Below are 19,355 nucleotides of genomic sequence, written 5' to 3' on the forward strand. Positions count from 1 at the left end.
ACACCTCCCCCCGCAGTGAACTCGGAAAGCGGGGAACTTTGCAAAGGAGGTTGCGCGACACACCGCTTGGTTTTGGAGCGATCTGCCAGAACTCCAGCGGCTGCCAGAGAAAGAGTGGGGCGGCGAGTTGTTTGGATTCAGCAACCGCCTGAACAACGGGGAGGGGGCTGTCCTGAGGAGGTGGAGGTGCGCAGTGAGTGGCTTGGTCTCCAAGCACCCACACAGAGCACCGGGTGGCTGCCTGGAGGAAGAGACGAGCGACGGGTCACTGGGGCTTGGAGCATATGTACGAGGCTCCAAGTGACTGGTCAGAGGGCAGGTCCATAGCCAGGCGATTAGGTGCATAGCACGGTCCGGTCCAGGGACCTAGGCACCTTTTCTTGAATGAACTACACAGAGTCAAGCTGAGGGGCGAAGTGAAGGTTCCAGGACTGCGGGCAGCTTCTCTAAGAAGAGACAACCTAAGGAGACTCGTCCACGAAGGGTGAGGCTCCCAGGCCCAGGAGGTAGGTCTGGGCCCCTGGGAAGGCTGCCCTGCCCAGGCAGCAAGACACACCTCCCCCCGCTGGAACAGTGAACTCGGAAAGCGGGGAACCTTGCAGAGGAGGCCGAGCGGCACACCGCTTGGTTTTTTGGTTTTTTGGAGCAATCTGCCAGGGCTCCGGGGGCTGCCAGAGAAAGAGTTGGGCGGCGAGCTATTTGGATTCAGCAACCACCTGAACAACGGGGAGGGAGCTGTCCTGAGGAGGTGGAGGTGCGCAGTGAGTGGCTTGGTCTCCAAGCGCCCACACAGAACACCGGGTGGCTGCCTGGAGGAAGAGACGAGTGACGGGTCACTGGGGCTTGGAGCATATGTACGAGGCTCCAAGTGACTGCTCAGAGGAGGGGTCGCATGGCCAGGCCGATTAGGTGCAAAGCACGGTCCGAGCCGGGGATCTAAGCACCTTTTCTTGAAAGAGCTACACAGAGACCAGCTGAGGGGTGGAGCAAAGGTTCCAGGACTGCGGGCAGCTTCTCTGAGGAGGGGCCACCTAAGGAGACTCGTCTGCGAAGGGCAGGGCTCCCAAGCCCAGGAGGGAGGTCCAGGCCCCTGGAAACGTTGCCTGGGAAGTCTGCCCTGCCCAGGTGGTAGTTGTGGACTGAGGGGAACCTCTAGGAGGAGAATGGACTAGCAAGACCTCCCCACCGGGTGGGTCTTCCCCGCCAAGTGAGGTTTTCCCACAAAGACGGTAAAACCAGAGACACAGGCCCAAACAGGCATTGCCTCAGCCCGCAGTCTAGTTCCCCTTTGGATGACCATTGGTCAACAAGTAGAGGCACCTCTGCCCTCTAGCAGGGAATATACCCCACCTGAAGACCACCATCCCTAGAGAGGCAGCTACCTAGGGGAACACCAAAGTATCAACTTCCTCTAAGACTTCAGGCTACTGAAGGATAAGAGGGGATACACTAGCAATCTTCAGGGACATTATAAGTCAATAGAAGAAATCTGCAACATCTCTGCAGTCTACTGACACCTGAACGACATGAGAAAACAAGGGAAGAAAATGCCTCAAACAAATCTGGATGTTATATCAATAAAATCCAATGACAGCATGGCAGAAGAAATGTCAGAAAGGGAGTTCAGAATGTACATAATCAACATGATAAGGGAAGCAAACGATGAAATGAAAGAGCAAATGCAGGCATTGAATGAACGCACCAATAGAGCAAATACAGGAAGCAAAAGACCATTTCAATAAAGAGTTAGAGATATTGAAAAAAAACCAAACAGAAATCCTTGAAATGAAGGAAACAATAAACCAAATTAAGAACTCCATAGAAAGCACAACCAATAGGATAGAACACCTGGAAGACAGAACCTCAGATATTGAAGACAAAATATTTAACCTCGAAAACAAAGTTGAACAAACAGAGAAGATGGTAAGAAATCATGAACAGAATCTCCAAGAACTATGGGATATCATGAAAAGGCCAAATTTGAGAATTATTGGGATTGAGGAAGGCTTAGAGAAACAAACCAAAGGAATGAACAACCTATTCAATGAGATAAATTCAGAAAATTTCCCAAATCTGAAGAACGAAATGGAAAATCAAGTTCAAGAGGCTTATAGAACTCCAAATACACAAAATTACAACAGACCCACACCAAGGCACATTATAATGAAAATACCTAACATACAAAATAAAGACAGAATTTTAAAGGCTGTGAGAGAAAAGAACCAAATTACATTCAGGGGGAAACCAATACGGATATCAGCAGATTTTTCAATCCAGACCTTAAAAGCTAGAAGGGCCTGGAATAACATTTTTCAAGCCCTAAAAGAAAATGGATACCAACCAAGAATCTTATACCCAGCAAAACTTACCTTCAGATTTGATGACGAAATAAAATCCTTCCATGATAAACAAAAGCTAAAAGAATATACAAAAAGAAAGCCAGCATTACAGAACATTCTCAGCAAAATATTCCATGAAGAAGATATGAAAAACAAAGAAGCAAATCAGCAAAGGGAGGAGATATCCTAAAGGAACTCTCAAATAAAGAGGAACCAAGTCGTGTCAAAAATAAGCAAATAAATGAATAAAATGAGTCAAATGACCGGGAATACAAACCATATCTTAATAATAACCCTGAATATTAATGGCCTGAATTCATCAATCAAAAGACACAGACTGGCAGATTGGATAAAAAAGAAAGATCCAACAATATGTTGCCTGCAAGAGACTCATCTCTTAGAAAGAGATACCCAAAGACTAAAGGTGAAAGGATGGGAAAAAACTTACCATGCACATGGACCCAGCAAAAAAGCTGGGGTATCCATCCTCATTTCAGATAATGTGGACTTCAAGCCAAAGTTAATCAGAAGGGATAAAGAAGGACATTTCATAATGCTTAAGGGAACCATAAATCAGCAAGACATAACAATCATAAATATCTATGCCCCAAACAGTGGCTCACCCTTGTATGTCAAACAAATCCTTCTCAATCTCAGAAACCAAATAGACCACAATACAATAATACTAGGTGATTTTAACACGCCTCTCTCACCACTGGACAGATCTTCCAAACAAAAATTGAACAAAGAAATCATAGATCTCAATAACACAATCAATAATTTAGACTTAACAGACATTTATAGAATATACCATCCAACCAAGAGCGAATACACTTTCTTCTCAGCAGCACATGGATCCTTCTCTAAAATAGACCATATATTATGCCACAAAGCTAATGTCAGCAAATACAAGAAGATAGAGACACTACCTTGTATTTTATCAGACCATAATGGATTGAAACTAGAAATAAATGAAAGAGTAAAAAACAGAAATTACTCCAACACCTGGAGATTAAACAATATGCTATTATATGAGGAATGGATAACAGAAGATATTAGGAAGGAAATTAAAAAATTCCTAGAGGTAAACGAGAACAAAGAAACATCATATCAAAATCTCTGGGACACTATGAAAGCGGTACTTAGAGGAAGATTTATTTCATGGAGCGCATTTAATGAAAGAAGTAAAACTCAAAAAATAAATGACCTAACACTACAGCTCAAAGCCCTAGAAAAAGAAGAACAGACCAACACCAAAAGTAGTAGAAGACAGGAAATAGTTAAACTGAGAGCTGAAATCAACGAAATTGAAACAAAAGAAACAATACAAAAAATTGACAAAATAAATAGTTGGTTCTTCGAAAAAATAAACAAAATTGATAAACCTTTAGCCACACTAACAAAGAGAAGACGAGAGAAAACCCAAATTACCAAAATTCGGAATGAACAAGGAAATATCACAACAGACATGATTGAAATACAAAACATAATTAGAAGCTATTTTGAAAATCTATATTCCAACAAAATAGAAAATTTCGAAGATATCAACAAGTTTCTAGAGACCTATGAATTGCCTAAACTAAACGAGGAGGACATACACAATTTAAATAGACCAATTCCAAGTAATGAAATAGAAGAAGTCATCAAAAGCCTACCAACAAAGAAAAGTCCAGGACCTGATGGGTTCTCAGCCGAGTTCTACAAAACCTTTAAAGAAGAGCTCATTCCAATAATTCTCAAAGTATTCCATGAAATAGAAGAGGAGGGAACCCTCCCAAACTCATTCTATGAAGCCAATATCACCCTGATACCTAAACCAGACAGAGACACATCGAGGAAAGAAAATTTCAGACCAATATCCTTAATGAACATCGATGCAAAAATTCTCAACAAAATTTTAGCAAATCGCATACAAAAATGTATTAAAAAGATAGTGCATCATGATCAAGTGGGTTTCATCCCAGGGATGCAAGGTTGGTTCAACATCAGGAAATCAATAAATGTAATTCACCACATCAACAGACTTAAAGTCAAGAATCACATGATTATTTCAATAGATGCAGAAAAAGCATTTGATAAAATACAGCACCCCTTCATGCTCAAAACACTAGAAAAAATAGGGATAGTGGGAACGTTCCTTAACATTGTAAAGGCCATCTATGCTAAGTCTATGGCTAATATTATTCTTAATGGTGAAAAACTGAAAGCATTCCCCCTAAAATCTGGAACAAGGCAGGGATGCCCTCTCTCACCATTCCTATTCAATATCGTCCTTGAAACTCTAGCCAGAGCAATTAGACAGACCAAAGAAATTAAAGGGATACGAATAGGAAAAGAAGAACTCAAACTATCCCTATTTGCTGATGATATGATTATATACTTAGAGGAACCAGGAAATTCCACCAGAAAACTCTTAGAACTCATAAGTGAATTCAGTAAAGTAGCAGGATACAAGATCAATGCTCATAAATCCAATGCATTTTTATACATAAGTGATGAATCTTCAGAAAGAGAAGTTAGGAAAACTACTCCATTCACAATAGCCTCGAAAAAAATAAAATACTTGGGAATCAATCTCACAAAAGAGGTGAAAGACCTCTACAATGAGAACTACAGAACACTAAAGAAAGAAATTAAAGAACACCTTAGAAGATGGAAAGATCTCCCATGTTCCTGGATAGGCAGAATTAATATTGTCAAAATGGCCATACTACCAAAAGTGCTATACAGATTCAATGCAATTCCAATTAAAATCCCAACGATGTACCTTACAGAAGTAGAACAAGCAATCATGAAATTCATCTGGAAGAATAAGAACCCAGAATTGCTAAAGCAATCCTTCGCAGGAAAAATGAAGCAGGGGTATTGCAATACCTGAACTTCAACTGTACTACAAAGCAATAGTAACAAAAACGGCATGGTATTGGTACCAAAATAGACAGATAGATCAATGGTACAGAATAGAGGACACAGACACAAACCCAAATAAATATAATTTCCTCATACTAGACAAAGGGGCCAAAAATATGCAATGGAAAAAAGATAGCCTCTTCAATAAATGGTGCTGGGAAAATTGGAAATCCATATGCAACAAAATGAAAATAAACCCATATCTCTCACCGTGCACAAAACTAAACTCAAAATGTATTAAGGACCTCGGAATCAGACCAGAGACCCTGCATCTTATAGAAGAAAAAGTAGGTCCAGATCTTCAACATGTCGGCTTAGGACCAGACTTTCTCAATAGGACTCCCATAGCACAAGAAATAAAAGCAAGAATCAATATCTGGGATAGATTCAAACTAAAAAGCTTTCTCTCAGCAAAGAAAACTATTAGCAATGGGAAGAAAGAGCCTACAGAGTGGGAGAAAATCTTTGCCAATCATACTTCAGATAGAGCACTAATCTCCAGAATCTATAAAGAACTCAAAAAACTCAACACCAAGACTACAAATAACCCAATCGACAAATGGTCTAAGGAAATGAACAGACACTTCACAGAAGAAGACCTACAAACAATCAACAAACATATGGAAAAATGTTCAACATCTCTAGTAATAAAAGAAAGGCAAATCAAAACCACCCTAAGATTCCATCTCACCTCAATCAGAATGGCGATTATCAAGAACACAAGCAACAACAGGTGTTGGCGAGGATGTGGGGAAAAAGATACACTCATACATTGCTGGTGGGGTTGCAAATTAGTGCAACCACTCTGGAAGGCAGTATGGAGATTCCTTAGAAAACTTGGAATGGAACTACCATTTGACCCAGCTATCCCACTCCTTGGCCTATACCCAAAGGACTTAAAATCAGCATATTACAGAGATACAGCCACATCAATGATCATTGCTGCTCAATTCACCATAGCCAGATTGTGGAACCAACCTAGATTCCCTTCAGTTGATGAATGGATAAAGAAACTATGGCATATATATACAATGGAATATTACTCAGCCATAAAGAATGATAAATTTATGGCATTTGCAAGCAAATGGACGAAATTGGAGAATATCATGCTAAGTGAGATAAGCCAATCTCAAAAAACCAAAGGAAGAATGATCTCACTGATAAGTGGATGATGATACATAATGGGGCGTGGGAGGGGTTAGTTTTAGGGTTAGAGTGAGGGTTAGGGAGGGGGGCAAGAATGGGGGAAGGAAGGACTGTATAGAGGGAAAAGAGGGATGGGAGGGGTGGGGGGAAGGGGAAAAAATAACAGAATGAATCAACCAACATCACCCTATGTAAACGTATGATTACACAAATGGTATGCCTTTACTCTATGTACAAACAGAGAAACAACATGTATCCCATTTGTTCACAATAAAAAAAAAAAAAAACAGAGAAACTAAAGTTGTATCCCATTTGTGTATAATGAATCAAAATTTTTTAAAAAGGTAGACACTAAAACAATTTAAAAAACCCAAGAAACCAAGAAAAGGAACTCCAAGAAAACAAAGATAATTTTAAAAAAAGAAGAAAACTTTAAAAAGGTTTTAATTAAGTTTAATTTAAAAGTAATTGTAAATTCACCTGAAGTTGTAAGAAATAACAAAGAGTTTTCCTGTACACTTGATCCAGTTTGCTCTGATGATAACAATTACAGGCTGAATGTTGGTATCCCCCCAAATTCACACACTGAAACATAATTCCCCACATAATGGTATTCCAGAGTGGGTCCTCTGGTTGGTGATTAGGACATGAGGGTGGAGACTTCACAAACAGGATTAGTGCCCTTATAAGAGAGATCCTGGAGAGTTCCCTCCTCCTTCCACTACATGAGGACACAGGGAGAAGTCGGCTGTCTGTAAGCCAGAAGCCAACCCTCATGAGATGCCTGACATGCCGGTGCCTTGATTTCAGATATCCCAGGCTCCAGAACTGTAAGAGATAAATTTCTGTTGCCACAGAGGTGTACGGTGTGCCAATTAACATGAATACAGTCAAGACATAGACAAGGAAACTTTAAGAAACATTATCAAAACAAGATTCACAAAATAAGATTGCATTTCCTAAAGGTACAATCAGGAAATGAGAAAAAAAATTCTTGGAAATTGAAAATCTGGTTTGTGCCTTACTGTATTTTCCCGAGAGTTCCACATTAGCAGCTTCCGTTCGGCATGCGCTTCCTCACAAAATGATGTTCTCGTTCTTTCCATCAAGAGGAGGAATCTTCATCTCCTCACCTGGAAGAGAACTCTGCTTCAGAATTCACAGCATTCTTATAGCACATCTATTTATAATTCTAGTTAATTTGAGTTTTTTTAAATCAAATGTTCACAATGAGAACATCTATGGGTTCCTGTACCAACTACTCTATGAATGAGGGTAATAATTAGCATATGAAGAATGCAAACACCTTATAACTGGTGCAAATAGAATATGAGTGACGAATTAACCATGGTTGTCTGGTGGGCAGAAGGAAGGACATGGTTTATGGGATATTAAGTTTCCGTTATAGTATACAATTTCCTACCTATGACTGCGTAAGTAAAGATCAACTCAGTTTAAAAGAAGAAGAAAGAGAAGGAAGGAAAATCAAACCAGTTAGCTTGACAAAGCCATGAGAGAACTGTCTATCGTGCTGATGAACAAGTTACTGGTTCTCAGTGTCCGCTCCCTGGAACAGGTGCACCAGTATTAACAGAAAACGTGTTACAAATGCCTCGAATTTGTAGAATTCTTGGCCTTACCACTGACCTGCCAAATGAGAAGGTCTGGCCTGGGCACACCAATCTGTCTTTTAACAAACCCTTCAGGCGATTCTTTTAAGAGTAAGAATCAATGATCTAAGAAATAGGTTCTTGCAAAACTCCCAGAGAACCCATTTCTTTTGAAGATGGTCTCATCCTTCTGGGTGTTTTCCTGTAAATCCCACATTCTAAAAATCTCTTACATTTCCAATGTTCTTGGTACTTTGGGTCCCCAAGGAAGACCTCTCAAAGAGTATGTGTTTCCAGATGTATAGAAACTTTTTAAAAAATTTTTCACAATGATATTCTTTTTTTATTTTCCTTTTTTAAAATTTATTTTTATTGTAAACAAATGGGATACATGTTGTTCCTGTTTGTACATGGAGTCACAGCAGACCATTTGCGTAATCATACATTTACAGAGGGTAATGATGTTTGATTCATTCCGTTATTTTTTCCTCCCCCCACCCTTTATAGAAACTTTTAAACAACTCCCATCACTCCCTTGGCCCCAGTGGTAATTAGCCCAGCTCTGATTCCTGAGCCCTGTCCAATAGTTGTTCCCAAGGTGATCACCACTTCCTCTGGGGTCTCAGGGTTGCTAGTACACATGAGGAATGTACAGGGGCTGGGAAGCTGCAGCTGCAGCAAATGATCTCCAAGAAACCGGAAGACCTGAAGTTCCATTCTGGGCTGAAGGCAGGTGAGAGGACAGAGTTCGCTCACCTGCACATAGGTCAACTGTAAAAAGGATCTTGCAACATCTGCTGAGGGTGGGAGTAAGAAACAAGTGACATAGACTTGATGTGACTGAGTCTACTGTGTCAGGAGAGAGCCAGGAAGTACAGCAGGTAGAATGTGTTGTTAAAAACGGATGCTTCCAGGTTACCATGAAAACGACCAAACATAGAATCGACTTTGTGATTTAAAAGGAAGATGCTGAGAGCAATGGACAAAAAGGATGAGGAAAATCACTGTGAAATTCTTCACATAGGCACGTGGAACAATGTCACATAATTACCTGCTAATACATTAAGTTGGTAAACATTTTTTGAGTAACTACTAAATCACAGTCGTTGCCACAGATGCGGAACCTACTACATTATTGAATTTCTAATCTAGTTAAGACAGGCCACGGGCAAAAATGGTAAGTGCCAAAATGGAGGTATTTGTAAAATATTATTGGAACTCAGAGGAAGGAAAAATTAATTCTGTAAGGGAGAAAGGGGGGAAGGAACCGAAGAGAAGGTGATATCTCAGTGCTTTTAGGTTGAGAAGACAGCAAAAGGTATTTAAGGAAACAGGAATTATTACTAAAGATATGGTAATCACCGAACAGATGTCATGTGTAGGAACTATGAAATCATTAAGCAATAATCGGTTCCTGGGGGACAGAGATACTGATTAGAAAGGTATATGGAGGCAATATTTTATTGCTTTGTATGAAATTCTGAGAGGGAACTGCATGCACATGTGTAGGTATGTTTTTCTCCCCTGGTTCTAGTCACAGAGCATTTTAGGTAACTCAGAGTTTGAGTTTTAAGCTGTGAACACTAGATAATCATTAAAGTTTTGACAGTAGATAATCATTAAAGATCACAATAAGAAAGGGACATGATCCAATCAGCGCTGAGAAATGTCTCCTGGGAAGCTGTGTAAAAGGAGAACTGGAGAGGAAGCACATGGAAATGAAGGAGGAGAAGAGAATTATCTAGAAAATAGATTGTAGCCAGGTGTGGTGGCACATGCCTATAATCCCAGTAGCTCAGGGGGTTGAGGTAGGAGGATTGAGGGTTCAAAGCCAGCCTCAGCAATGGCGAGGCACTAAGCACCTCAGTGAGACCCTGTCTCTAATAAAATATAAAATAGGGCTGGGTATGTGGCTCAGTGGCCAAGTATCCCTGAGTTCGATCTCCAGTACGCCCCCTCAAAAAAAAAAAAAAAAAAAAAAAAAAGAAAAGAAAATAGATTGTGATAGGTCTGGGGAGAGGATGGGGGAGACTGAGCCGGGACATGGCGTGGGAGACCACTTACTCCTTACCCTGTCGCTCTCACTCCCACTCCATGTACTTCTCCTAATGGGCCCATTCTCTCCCCAACCCCAGCATTTCCACTCCCCCACCCTTTGCCTGTTCTATCACTCCATTTCCCACCCTTTCATCTCCTTGACTCTATCAATTCCCATTTCTTTTCATTAAATGTCTTCCTTTTTCTTCTACCCTTAGATTCAGTAAATCTTCTAAAGTTGCTGTCCTTTCAGAAGAACTCAGTCACCTTCAAGCAATTATCCATCATCTGCTTCTTAATGTAGTGCGTTTTCTACTCCACCTCTCTCTGGCCTCCACCTATGTCCTGTGGAAACTTAGCCAGTAAGTGAGAGCGGGAAGAAACTGCATAACCCATGAATCTGGCTGGGTCCAGAGGTTCTTCCACAAGGACTTGGACCTCCTATAATTGTTCATCCACCCTACAATCAACATCATATCCTCACTGAGTACCAACTGACAAGAATGGACACATAGGGGTACAAATAAATTGTGAAATTAAGATGCACGCCTCTAGGACCTTATGATTGAACTGCTGAGGAAAAGAAGACGCATGAAAGGTCTTAACGTTCTGATGTGTTGTTAAATGTTGTGTCAGAATCTTGAAGACCAGAAGAAGGAGGATGATTTCAAACTCAGAGTCTTCACAGAGGAGAGGGATGGCTGTTTATTATGCCAGGCACCATTCTAGAAACTTTTATGTGTCATTCCATTTAAGCCCACAGAAAATTCTGTAAAGAAAGCCTTTTAATTCCCACCTTCTGGATGTGGAAGCTGAGATCCTGACAAAATAGGTAAGATGCTCAGTCCGATCTCAAGGAAATGGAGGACCTGAAATGAACTCCAGATCTGCCTTCCTCCAAGTGTTTTCCCATCATTATTTCAATCTTTGAAAGGCAAGTTGCATGTCTTTCTGGATAACTTTAAGATAACCCATGAGTGTGTATTCCAGCACCCACATGTAAATCCCTCAGAGACAGCAGCACCGGGTGCCGTGGTCTGCATGTGCAAATGCCCATCACGTGGGCCCGAACAGCTTAGCCCGAGTCCCTGAGCACTCACAGGGCAAGTAGTGACTTCAAACATCTATGTCTGTGTTTCATTTTCTTTAGCTGCGTAGAGAAGACACCATGGAACCACAGAACCTCACCTGGGTGTCAGATTTTGTCCTCCTGGGGCTCTCACAGACTGAGGAGCTTCAGCCCTTCCTGTTTCTGCTCTTCCTATTTGTCTACATCACTACCGTTGTGGGAAACCTCCTCATCATAGGCACAGTGACCTCAGACTCGAAGCTCCACACACCCATGTACTTCCTGCTCCGAAATCTGGCTGTCATAGACCTCTGCTTCTCCTCAGTCACTGCCCCCAAGATGCTGGTGGACTTCCTCTCTGAGAAGAAGACCATCTCCTTCCAGGGATGCATGGCCCAGATCTTCTTCTTCCACTTTCTGGGAGGTGCCATGGTCTTCTTCCTCTCAGTGATGGCCTATGACCGTCTCGTGGCCATCTCCCGGCCTCTCCATTATGTCACCATCATGAGCACGCAGCTCTGCACGGGGCTGGTGGTGGCAGCCTGGATAGGAGGCTTTGTCCATTCCATTGTCCAGTTGTCTCTGATGCTCCCACTGCCCTTCTGTGGCCCCAACATCCTGGATAACTTCTACTGTGATGTTCCCCAGGTGTTGAGACTCGCCTGCACTGATACGTCCCTCTTAGAATTCCTCATGATCTCCAACAGTGGGATGCTGGATGTCATCTGGTTCTTCATCCTTCTGATCTCCTACTTGGTCATCCTGGTGATGCTGAGGTTCCACCCAGGGCAGGCGAGAAGGAAGGCAGCTTCCACCTGTACCACCCACATCATGGTGGTATCTATGATCTTCATTCCAAGCATTTACCTCTATGCCCGGCCCTTCACCCCATTCCCCATGGACAAAGCTGTGTCCATCAGCCACACGGTCATGACTCCCATGCTCAACCCTGTGATCTACACCCTGAGGAACCAGGAGATGCAGGCAGCAGTGAAGAGATTAGGGATGCACTGGCTGGTTTGTAAAAAGGTGTGACTATGGAATCAGTCACTTCTCTTTGACCTATTCCTTTTGTTAAATGGAGGGAGAGACTACATCTGCTCAACTCCTAGCATGTGTCAGGAGAATCATCTAGTGGTGTGTGTGTGTGTGTGTATGTGTGTGTGTGTGTGCATGCGCATGCGTGCACTCGTATTTTGACACGGAACAACTTACTCGGTTTTTAGAAAAAGGGATGCTTTCTCTTTGTGGCTAAGGTTTGTGCTTCTGAAACAATGAGCAAGGTTTACTTGTCCCTGGAGAAGACACCCTCCTTTGTCTCTTCCTGATCAAAGTTTCTTTTTATGATGGCAACATTTCCCCTAAAGCTTTTCTATTTTCTCTAAATTGCTTCTCTTCCCAGCATCTCCTTTTGTTCTGAGTCCAGAGTATTGGCAAGACCACAAGATTTGTAGTCTTAGTCCTGGATTGGTAGCTATGATCTTTCCCTTTTCAAACCAGTGACTTTGGATGTGCGAACTAAACTCTCTTGGTCTCCTTATGTAAAACAATACCAGTCCCAATCATGCCACAGATTTGCTGTACAATTCAAAATTTTAAATGTGTGAGAAAGTATTTTGTAAATCATAGAAACTTTGTAAGGATTATTGTTATTATTATCCGTGACATTTATTCTTTCATCAGTGGAATCGTGTTTTGGAAGTGAGTGAGGCACAGAGAGGGTGGGGGTCATACAACACACCCAAGGGCAAAAGGCATAATAGTGAGGGTATATTCAGGGCCACGTCTGTTAGAGTTGGACTACTTATTGCTACAGACTCAACACTTCTTACAAATGGGAATCAGAAAATCTGTGCATTTGATAGCTCATCCTTTTATTTTCATTCACATTTGCAAATATGCATTTCAGAACTGATGCAATACTGGATCCAAAGAATGTGTTCTATAAAATAGTGGTTTGTTGACTCTAACTTCCTTGGTCTCTCTCCTCTCACTCCTCCTTCCTCCTCTGACTCCCTCCTACACCAACTGCTGCCATTTCAGTTTCTTTACCTCCATCTGGGCCTCTTCTTTTTCCATTTCTCTGATGTGCCTTGCTTCCACCCTGCCTGGAGCTCTCTGCCACACACCCATTGTATCTCTCCTCTGATTCCAGAGTCAGGGGGCTGGGATCAGGTTATCAGGCAGAGCTGAAGAAAAAAGCAAGTTGTGGCTTAAGTTGCTGGATGCCGCAGCCCGAACGACCTTAAATAAACAGAGGGGAGTTTATTTTAGGGCTCTCAGGTGAAGAGTGGAGTCAGGTACTGTGGGAGTGAGAAGCTGTCAGGAACAACATAGCAGGTTCCCCTTTCTTCCTGCATCCCTCCTTGCTGACATAGTCATCTTGCATGTGGGCCAAATGGGGATCTCAACTCCCAAACCTGACCCTTCCATTTTGCTTCCCGCCAATGACTGACTGAGTCTGTTAGGGTTCAAATTCCAAAGTCTCAAGAGAATAATCTGATTGGCTAAAGTTGGGCCATGTGTTCCCTGTGGCTGGGGAATATACAGGTCCTGTAACTGAAGTGTGACCATCCAATCCCCCTATAATAGGGATTGTGGGTAAGAGTGTTCACAGAGAAGGAAGGTGTGAGTGGACAGATTGCCCAGCAACACCTACCATGAAGTCACAGGAAGGTCACCCCTCAAGGAGCACCACCTAATTGGGATTGGGTTGTCTTTAGTTTTGTCTGAACATTCATGTTCTTATTCACTCATTAAACAAGTATTAAGAGCCTACAGTTTACTCTTTCAGTTCTATTTTGTCTTTGTGTGTGTGTGTGTGTGTGTGTGTGTGTGTGTGACTGAGTATTGAACCCAGAGGAGCTTTACCACTGAGCTACATCTCCCAGACCTTTTAATATTTTATTTTGAGACAGGGTCTCACTAAGTTGCTAGGAGCCTTGCTATTTTGCTGAGTCGGGTTTTGAACTTGCGACCCTCCTGTCTCAGCCTCCAGAGTTGCTGGGATTATAGGTGTGTACCACTGTGCCCAGTCCTATTTTGTGCTCTTGATCCATAGGTTCCTGACTTTGTTTTGACTGATGTCAGGGAAGAAAAGCTATACTTACACTTAATCAGAAACCTGAGGAAGAAAGGCACCCGTAGGGGACAGATGCAGCAGTAGCTATGACAGACCCAACAGGAGCCATGAGCGAGAACAGAGGGACCTGGGATATTGGGCATTGACTCCTCACGTCTAGTGCTGCCAAGAGACTGGGAGCCCAAGATCACCACCCCTGTGCTCACCACCACTAGATGCATGAAGCTGTGGCTGGAAAGCAAATCCTTACTCTTTTGTTTTGTTTTGTGGGGTTGAACCCAGGCCTCAAACTCGTGTTCCTCCTGCCTCAGTTTCTAGAGCTGTTGGGATCACAGGCTTGGACCACCAGGCCAGCTTCTCTCTTTGCATTTTTGAGTCTTCCTGATTTTGATGCCCCAGGCAAGAGATTGTTTCCCTTAAGGGGGTGTCTGAACTCTTACAGCCTTCAGGCATTCATTCTTTCTAGGTGTATTGGGATTAGCCTACAAGGGCAAGTCACTGTGGGCCTTCTCTTCTTTTTCTCTTTCTCCTTTTCCTTTTTTTTTTTTTTTTTTTTTCTTTTTTTCCAAACTGAGGGTTGAGCCTAGGGGCACTTTACCACTTTACCAGTGAGCTATATCTCTGGTCCTTTTTTTTTTAATTTTGAGACAGGGTCCCCACTAATTTGCCCACATTGGCCTCAGACTTGCAATCCTCCTGCCTCAGCCTCCCCAGTCACTGGAGTTACCGGGATGCAGTACCACATGTGGCTCTGTGGGCTCTTTCTTGTAGAGAGACTGTGTTGTGTTTCTATATACAGTGTGTGGCCAAGGGGGACTGAAGGAGGATGCAGCCCTCCTTCTCAGCCCCTGACCAGCACTTGCTCTAGAGTGGTTCTATCCCCTGAGCTGGAGCCCACAGGAGCCTTGCCCAGGAGGGATCCACGGGAAGCCCCTTAGGGTCAACTGCAGCGTGGGTACAACTGCAGCAGCGCGTGGCTTGCCAGACTCGCCCCAAGCACAGGGGTCTCCAGGTCCCTGCTCTGCTTGCTCAGGCTCAGGTATCATCCCAGCCACGGGAGGGGGCTTCTCTCCATCAGGTCACATCTGTGCCCTCAGGAGCTTGACTTCTAAGTCAGACCCCTACTGAGGGCCCCTTCCTGGACACCATGATGCAATATTTTTTTCTCTACCTCAACGTTAAAAATGAAGTCCCAGGGCTGGGGTGGTGGCTCAGTGGTAGAGCGCTTGCCTAGCATGTGTGAGGCACTGGGTTCGATTCTCACCACATAAAAATAAAGAAATATCCAGAGTAAATCTATTCTTACTTTGGATTAGGCAGAGGGGAATGAAGGGAGGGGAGGGGATCCAAGAGCAGGAAGAAGAGTAGAATGAAAGGGACATTATTACCCTGTGTGCATACAGGACGACTCACCAGGTGTGATTCTACACCAGGTACAACCAGAAGAATGAGCAGTTATACTCCATTTATGTATGATGTGTCAAAGTGCATTCTGCTGTCATGTATAACTAATTAGAACAAATATAAAAAGACAAAATAAATAATTAAATAAAACAAAGGTATTGTGTCTATCTACAACTTAAAAAAAAAAACTGATGTCCATCAGCAGCCTGCCTCAGAGGATGGTTACAAGGACATGGGAAGGACAGCAAAGCACAGGCACTAGACTGCCACACTGCAAGTGCAAGAAATCACCCACATCAGCTGCAGCCCTTCCTGCTGGCTTCCAGCACTGCCAGTCTCCAGTCACTACAAATGGCAGCACCTGTGAGTTATGTGCCCCCTCTGGGCCTTCTCACTCATGACGTCATTGAATCATTGCAAGGCCACAATTCCCCTCCTGCGCCCCCAGTCTCTGCCCCTGGGAATTCCCAGTCTGATGGGGAAGGTAGGGTAACAAGCTCTCACGGAAGTTCAAGGAAAGTGGGAGCGGGAGGGGCATGAGCATGGACCTACGACCTCTCACGTTTTGATCTCCTGCCTCCTGAACCTTCCTGTCCTTTGGTGAATTGATTAGCAGATCAGAGAGGTGAAGTCCTTTCTGAAGGTCACTCAGGCAGGATGGTGCTGGACCCCCAGGTCAGCTCTCCAAAGCCCCAAGATGTGTTTTCTCCAGGCCTGCTAAAGGCAGAGGGCTCAGAACTGCCTCCCTCAAGAGGAGAGTCTCCAGCTCTGAAACCCAAACATATACAGAAACTCACATACATGTGCACAAACTCCAGGCCCACCCGGACTCTGGCAAAGAGTGGAACCACCAAGTTGGAGCCACGCCCTTTCCCTCTGTGCTTGTCAGTGCTCTTATCACGGGAACAGGGCCCAAGACACCGTTACAGAATCCCCTGGAAGTGAGATCAGGTCTACCAGGCCCCAAGCCCTGCTCTGACCCTGCTGTCTGGATGGGGTGGTTGGAGCAGAGCAGATAAAGAGATCAAATCAGTCCTGTGGCCAGCAGCTCCCCCGTGGCTGGTAGACGGTTCTTGTGAAAGCGATTGCAGAAACTTGAGGTTTGAAGCTGGCCAGGGATGGTTACTGAAGCTGAAAGGTGCCCAAGAGGGAAACCTCCCTCATGGTCCAAGGTCTGGACATGAGTCTGGCAGGGCCAGGCCTGCAACAGCATCCACTGACCCACAGAAAGCAATACCCCTGGTCAAAGGCGCCAGGTCCTGGCAGACTTACAGGCACAAATCTATCCCTTGATCTCAGAACCATGACAGGGAAGGTCACAGGACATGCATCCATTCCACAAACCAGCATTCATCTCATTGCCAGACACTATATTAGGTATCGAGGCCACTGTGAGCAATAAAATAGGTGCACATCCTGTCCTGTGTTGACACCCACAGATCTGCAGGGAGCTCAGGCTCAAACAAATCCAACCACAGAGGCACGTGTATAATTACAATGATGTGAACTTTGAGGAAAGGAGCTGAAAGCCTAAGAAGACCCCACCAACCGCATTGTGTGCAGGCCATGGACCAGGAAAGGCTCCTTGTGGATGAGACCTGCATGCTCAGAAGGAGTCGCCAGGCAGAGCGGCAAGGGCCCTAGTGGTTGAGACCTGGAGGAGGAGAGGGCAGGCCCAGGTGAGAACCGAAAGCCGGTGGGTTTAGAGCAAAGAAATAGAGAGGAGATGGGACTCGGGCTGAGAGGCAGACTGTGTGAGCCCCCTAGGTTCCTTTCCTAGGAAAAGCTGTTCAGAGGGACAGGAGGAGCCAGCAGAGGGGACTGCATGCTTGTGGGGCCAACTCCCTGAGCCTCACACTCCCACAACCCTGGAAGAAAGGTAGAACTGTTGAGGGACTGTCCCTAACCAGAGCCCCAGTGCCTGAGGACACCACCCAGCTTCTTCTGGCCCTCTTATCTCCAGTCTCTAAGCAGACTTGTCACCTCCTGTCATCCCAAGAGTGGCCTTTTTCATGGGTCATGGCTTTTTATTTTGCCCATTTTCCTTTCAGAGGAAGAGCTTGTCCATGAGACTCCCCAACTTCTGAGGTCCCCGTGGCCCAGAAGTGGGTTCTGGATGCCACTTGCTGAGGGAACGCTCACACAGACCTGCCAAACACCCAGCCCGTGGGGTGCCCCACCCCTGCAGTCCCAGCATGTGGCCTCCCTGCTCAGCGGGCTGTTCATGCTCACATCCCTTGAGCAGCACCCACTCCAACCACCCAGAGCTCAGGTCCTGCCTCTTACCTTTCCTGGGGGACAGCCCAGAGCCCTCCCATCTCTACATCACCTCCATTATGGCCCCCAACCCCTTCCTCACTCCATCCATCTGGCTTACTGGGGTCAAGACCCTGGGAGTGGCCCAACTATCCCCTGGAGAAGGACGAGGATTTGGTAGGTCCCAATGGCTGTGGAAAGGTGGCTTTTCTTCCCTGCCAGGTGGAAAGCGTGTGTGGCCCCCTGGTGTTAAGTGCACACTCCTGTATGTCCTACATTCCTGAGCACTTGCCCAGCCTTGTGCTGGGTGCTGGATACACAGTCGCAAGCAAGATCGGGTCTGAGGTCCCCAAGGTGCTCAGCATCTGTTGGGGATGGACATGGTGACAGCGTTCCTTCAGCGCTGCACAGTATGTGCTGCGCAGGCATCAGTGTGGGATGCCCTGCCTTTAACTGAGACCGAATTTGGGGGTCTGAACAGGAAGGGGCTGAGGAAAGGCTTCCTGCAGGAGGTGATGGACCAACCCAGGAGAGAAGATGAGTAGAAGTCAGTCAGGCAAGGCGACATGCACAAGGACCCAGAGGTGAGGGGGAGACTGAAGCAGGAAACTTCAGGCAGCTCAGGCTGCAGTGTGGTAGGTGGTGGGAGTGAGGTGGACACTGGAGAGGTCCTGCAGGGCCTGGGAAGCTGGGGAAGGATCTGGGGATACCTGGCAGCTGCTGAAGAGATATCATCATGGACCCCAGAGTGACCTTGCCTACCTGGACCCTGCATGGGCTGATTCCAGTGCAGCATGAGCAGCCCCTTCCCCTCCAGGTGCTCAGAGCCCAATGCTCCCTTCCTCTCTCTCCCCAGGGACCCAAAGTGTGTGGGAGGGGGTCGGGCTTGAGGGGATGGAAGGACTTGAAAGCCTCCTGACGTGCCATTTAGTGAAGGTAAAAGGAAGGGCCAAAACACCAGTGCCCAGAACAGAGCAGAAGGAAGCCATTGACTCCGGTTCAGAAAACCAGGGTGTGTTACCTGTAGGGAATTTGCACATGATACAACACGACAAAAGGACAGACTGCTTACCATTCTCACCACGGGAGTGGCAAATCTAAACAATATTAGTGATAACAATTCTGCTCCCCAAAGAGAGCTTGGGTTGATCTACAGTCCCCCAAATTGCTGCAATTGGTAAACCACACAAGCTTGAAGTTAATGCATTCTTATTGCTTATCCTTAAATAAGCACTATGCTCTATGTGGAGGTTAATTCAGAACATTCCCAATAATTCAGTGGCTTCCACTGCTAAGTGTATTTGCTTTGAGAATAACTATTAATGGTCCAAAAAGGTCTGACCAGGCTTTGGTCACAGGTCACAGGTCCCGCCAACAGCATTGTGTATTCTGTTTAAACAGCTGATGTGATATAAACGCTGATGATCCAGAGATTGTAATAAACACTGTGGTTTTAATTTGTATTTAAAATGTAAAGCAATGAATGAGTGCAAACCGTGAAG

The 19,355-nt window shown here is 44.6% G+C and overlaps 1 protein-coding gene across 1 annotated transcript; it reads left to right on the forward strand.

The window, feature by feature from the left end:
• Window positions 1–11,210: 11,210 nt before the first annotated feature.
• On the forward strand, window positions 11,211–12,146 carry LOC124979289 (olfactory receptor 4D2). Its single transcript, XM_047543798.1, has one exon. It carries the CDS (start codon window positions 11,211–11,213, stop codon window positions 12,144–12,146), a length of 936 nt encoding a protein of 311 aa, XP_047399754.1.
• Window positions 12,147–19,355: the final 7,209 nt, after the last annotated feature.

This window comes from Sciurus carolinensis, chromosome 3 (genome assembly GCF_902686445.1).
Source record: "Sciurus carolinensis chromosome 3, mSciCar1.2, whole genome shotgun sequence".
Taxonomy (NCBI): domain Eukaryota; kingdom Metazoa; phylum Chordata; class Mammalia; order Rodentia; family Sciuridae; genus Sciurus; species Sciurus carolinensis.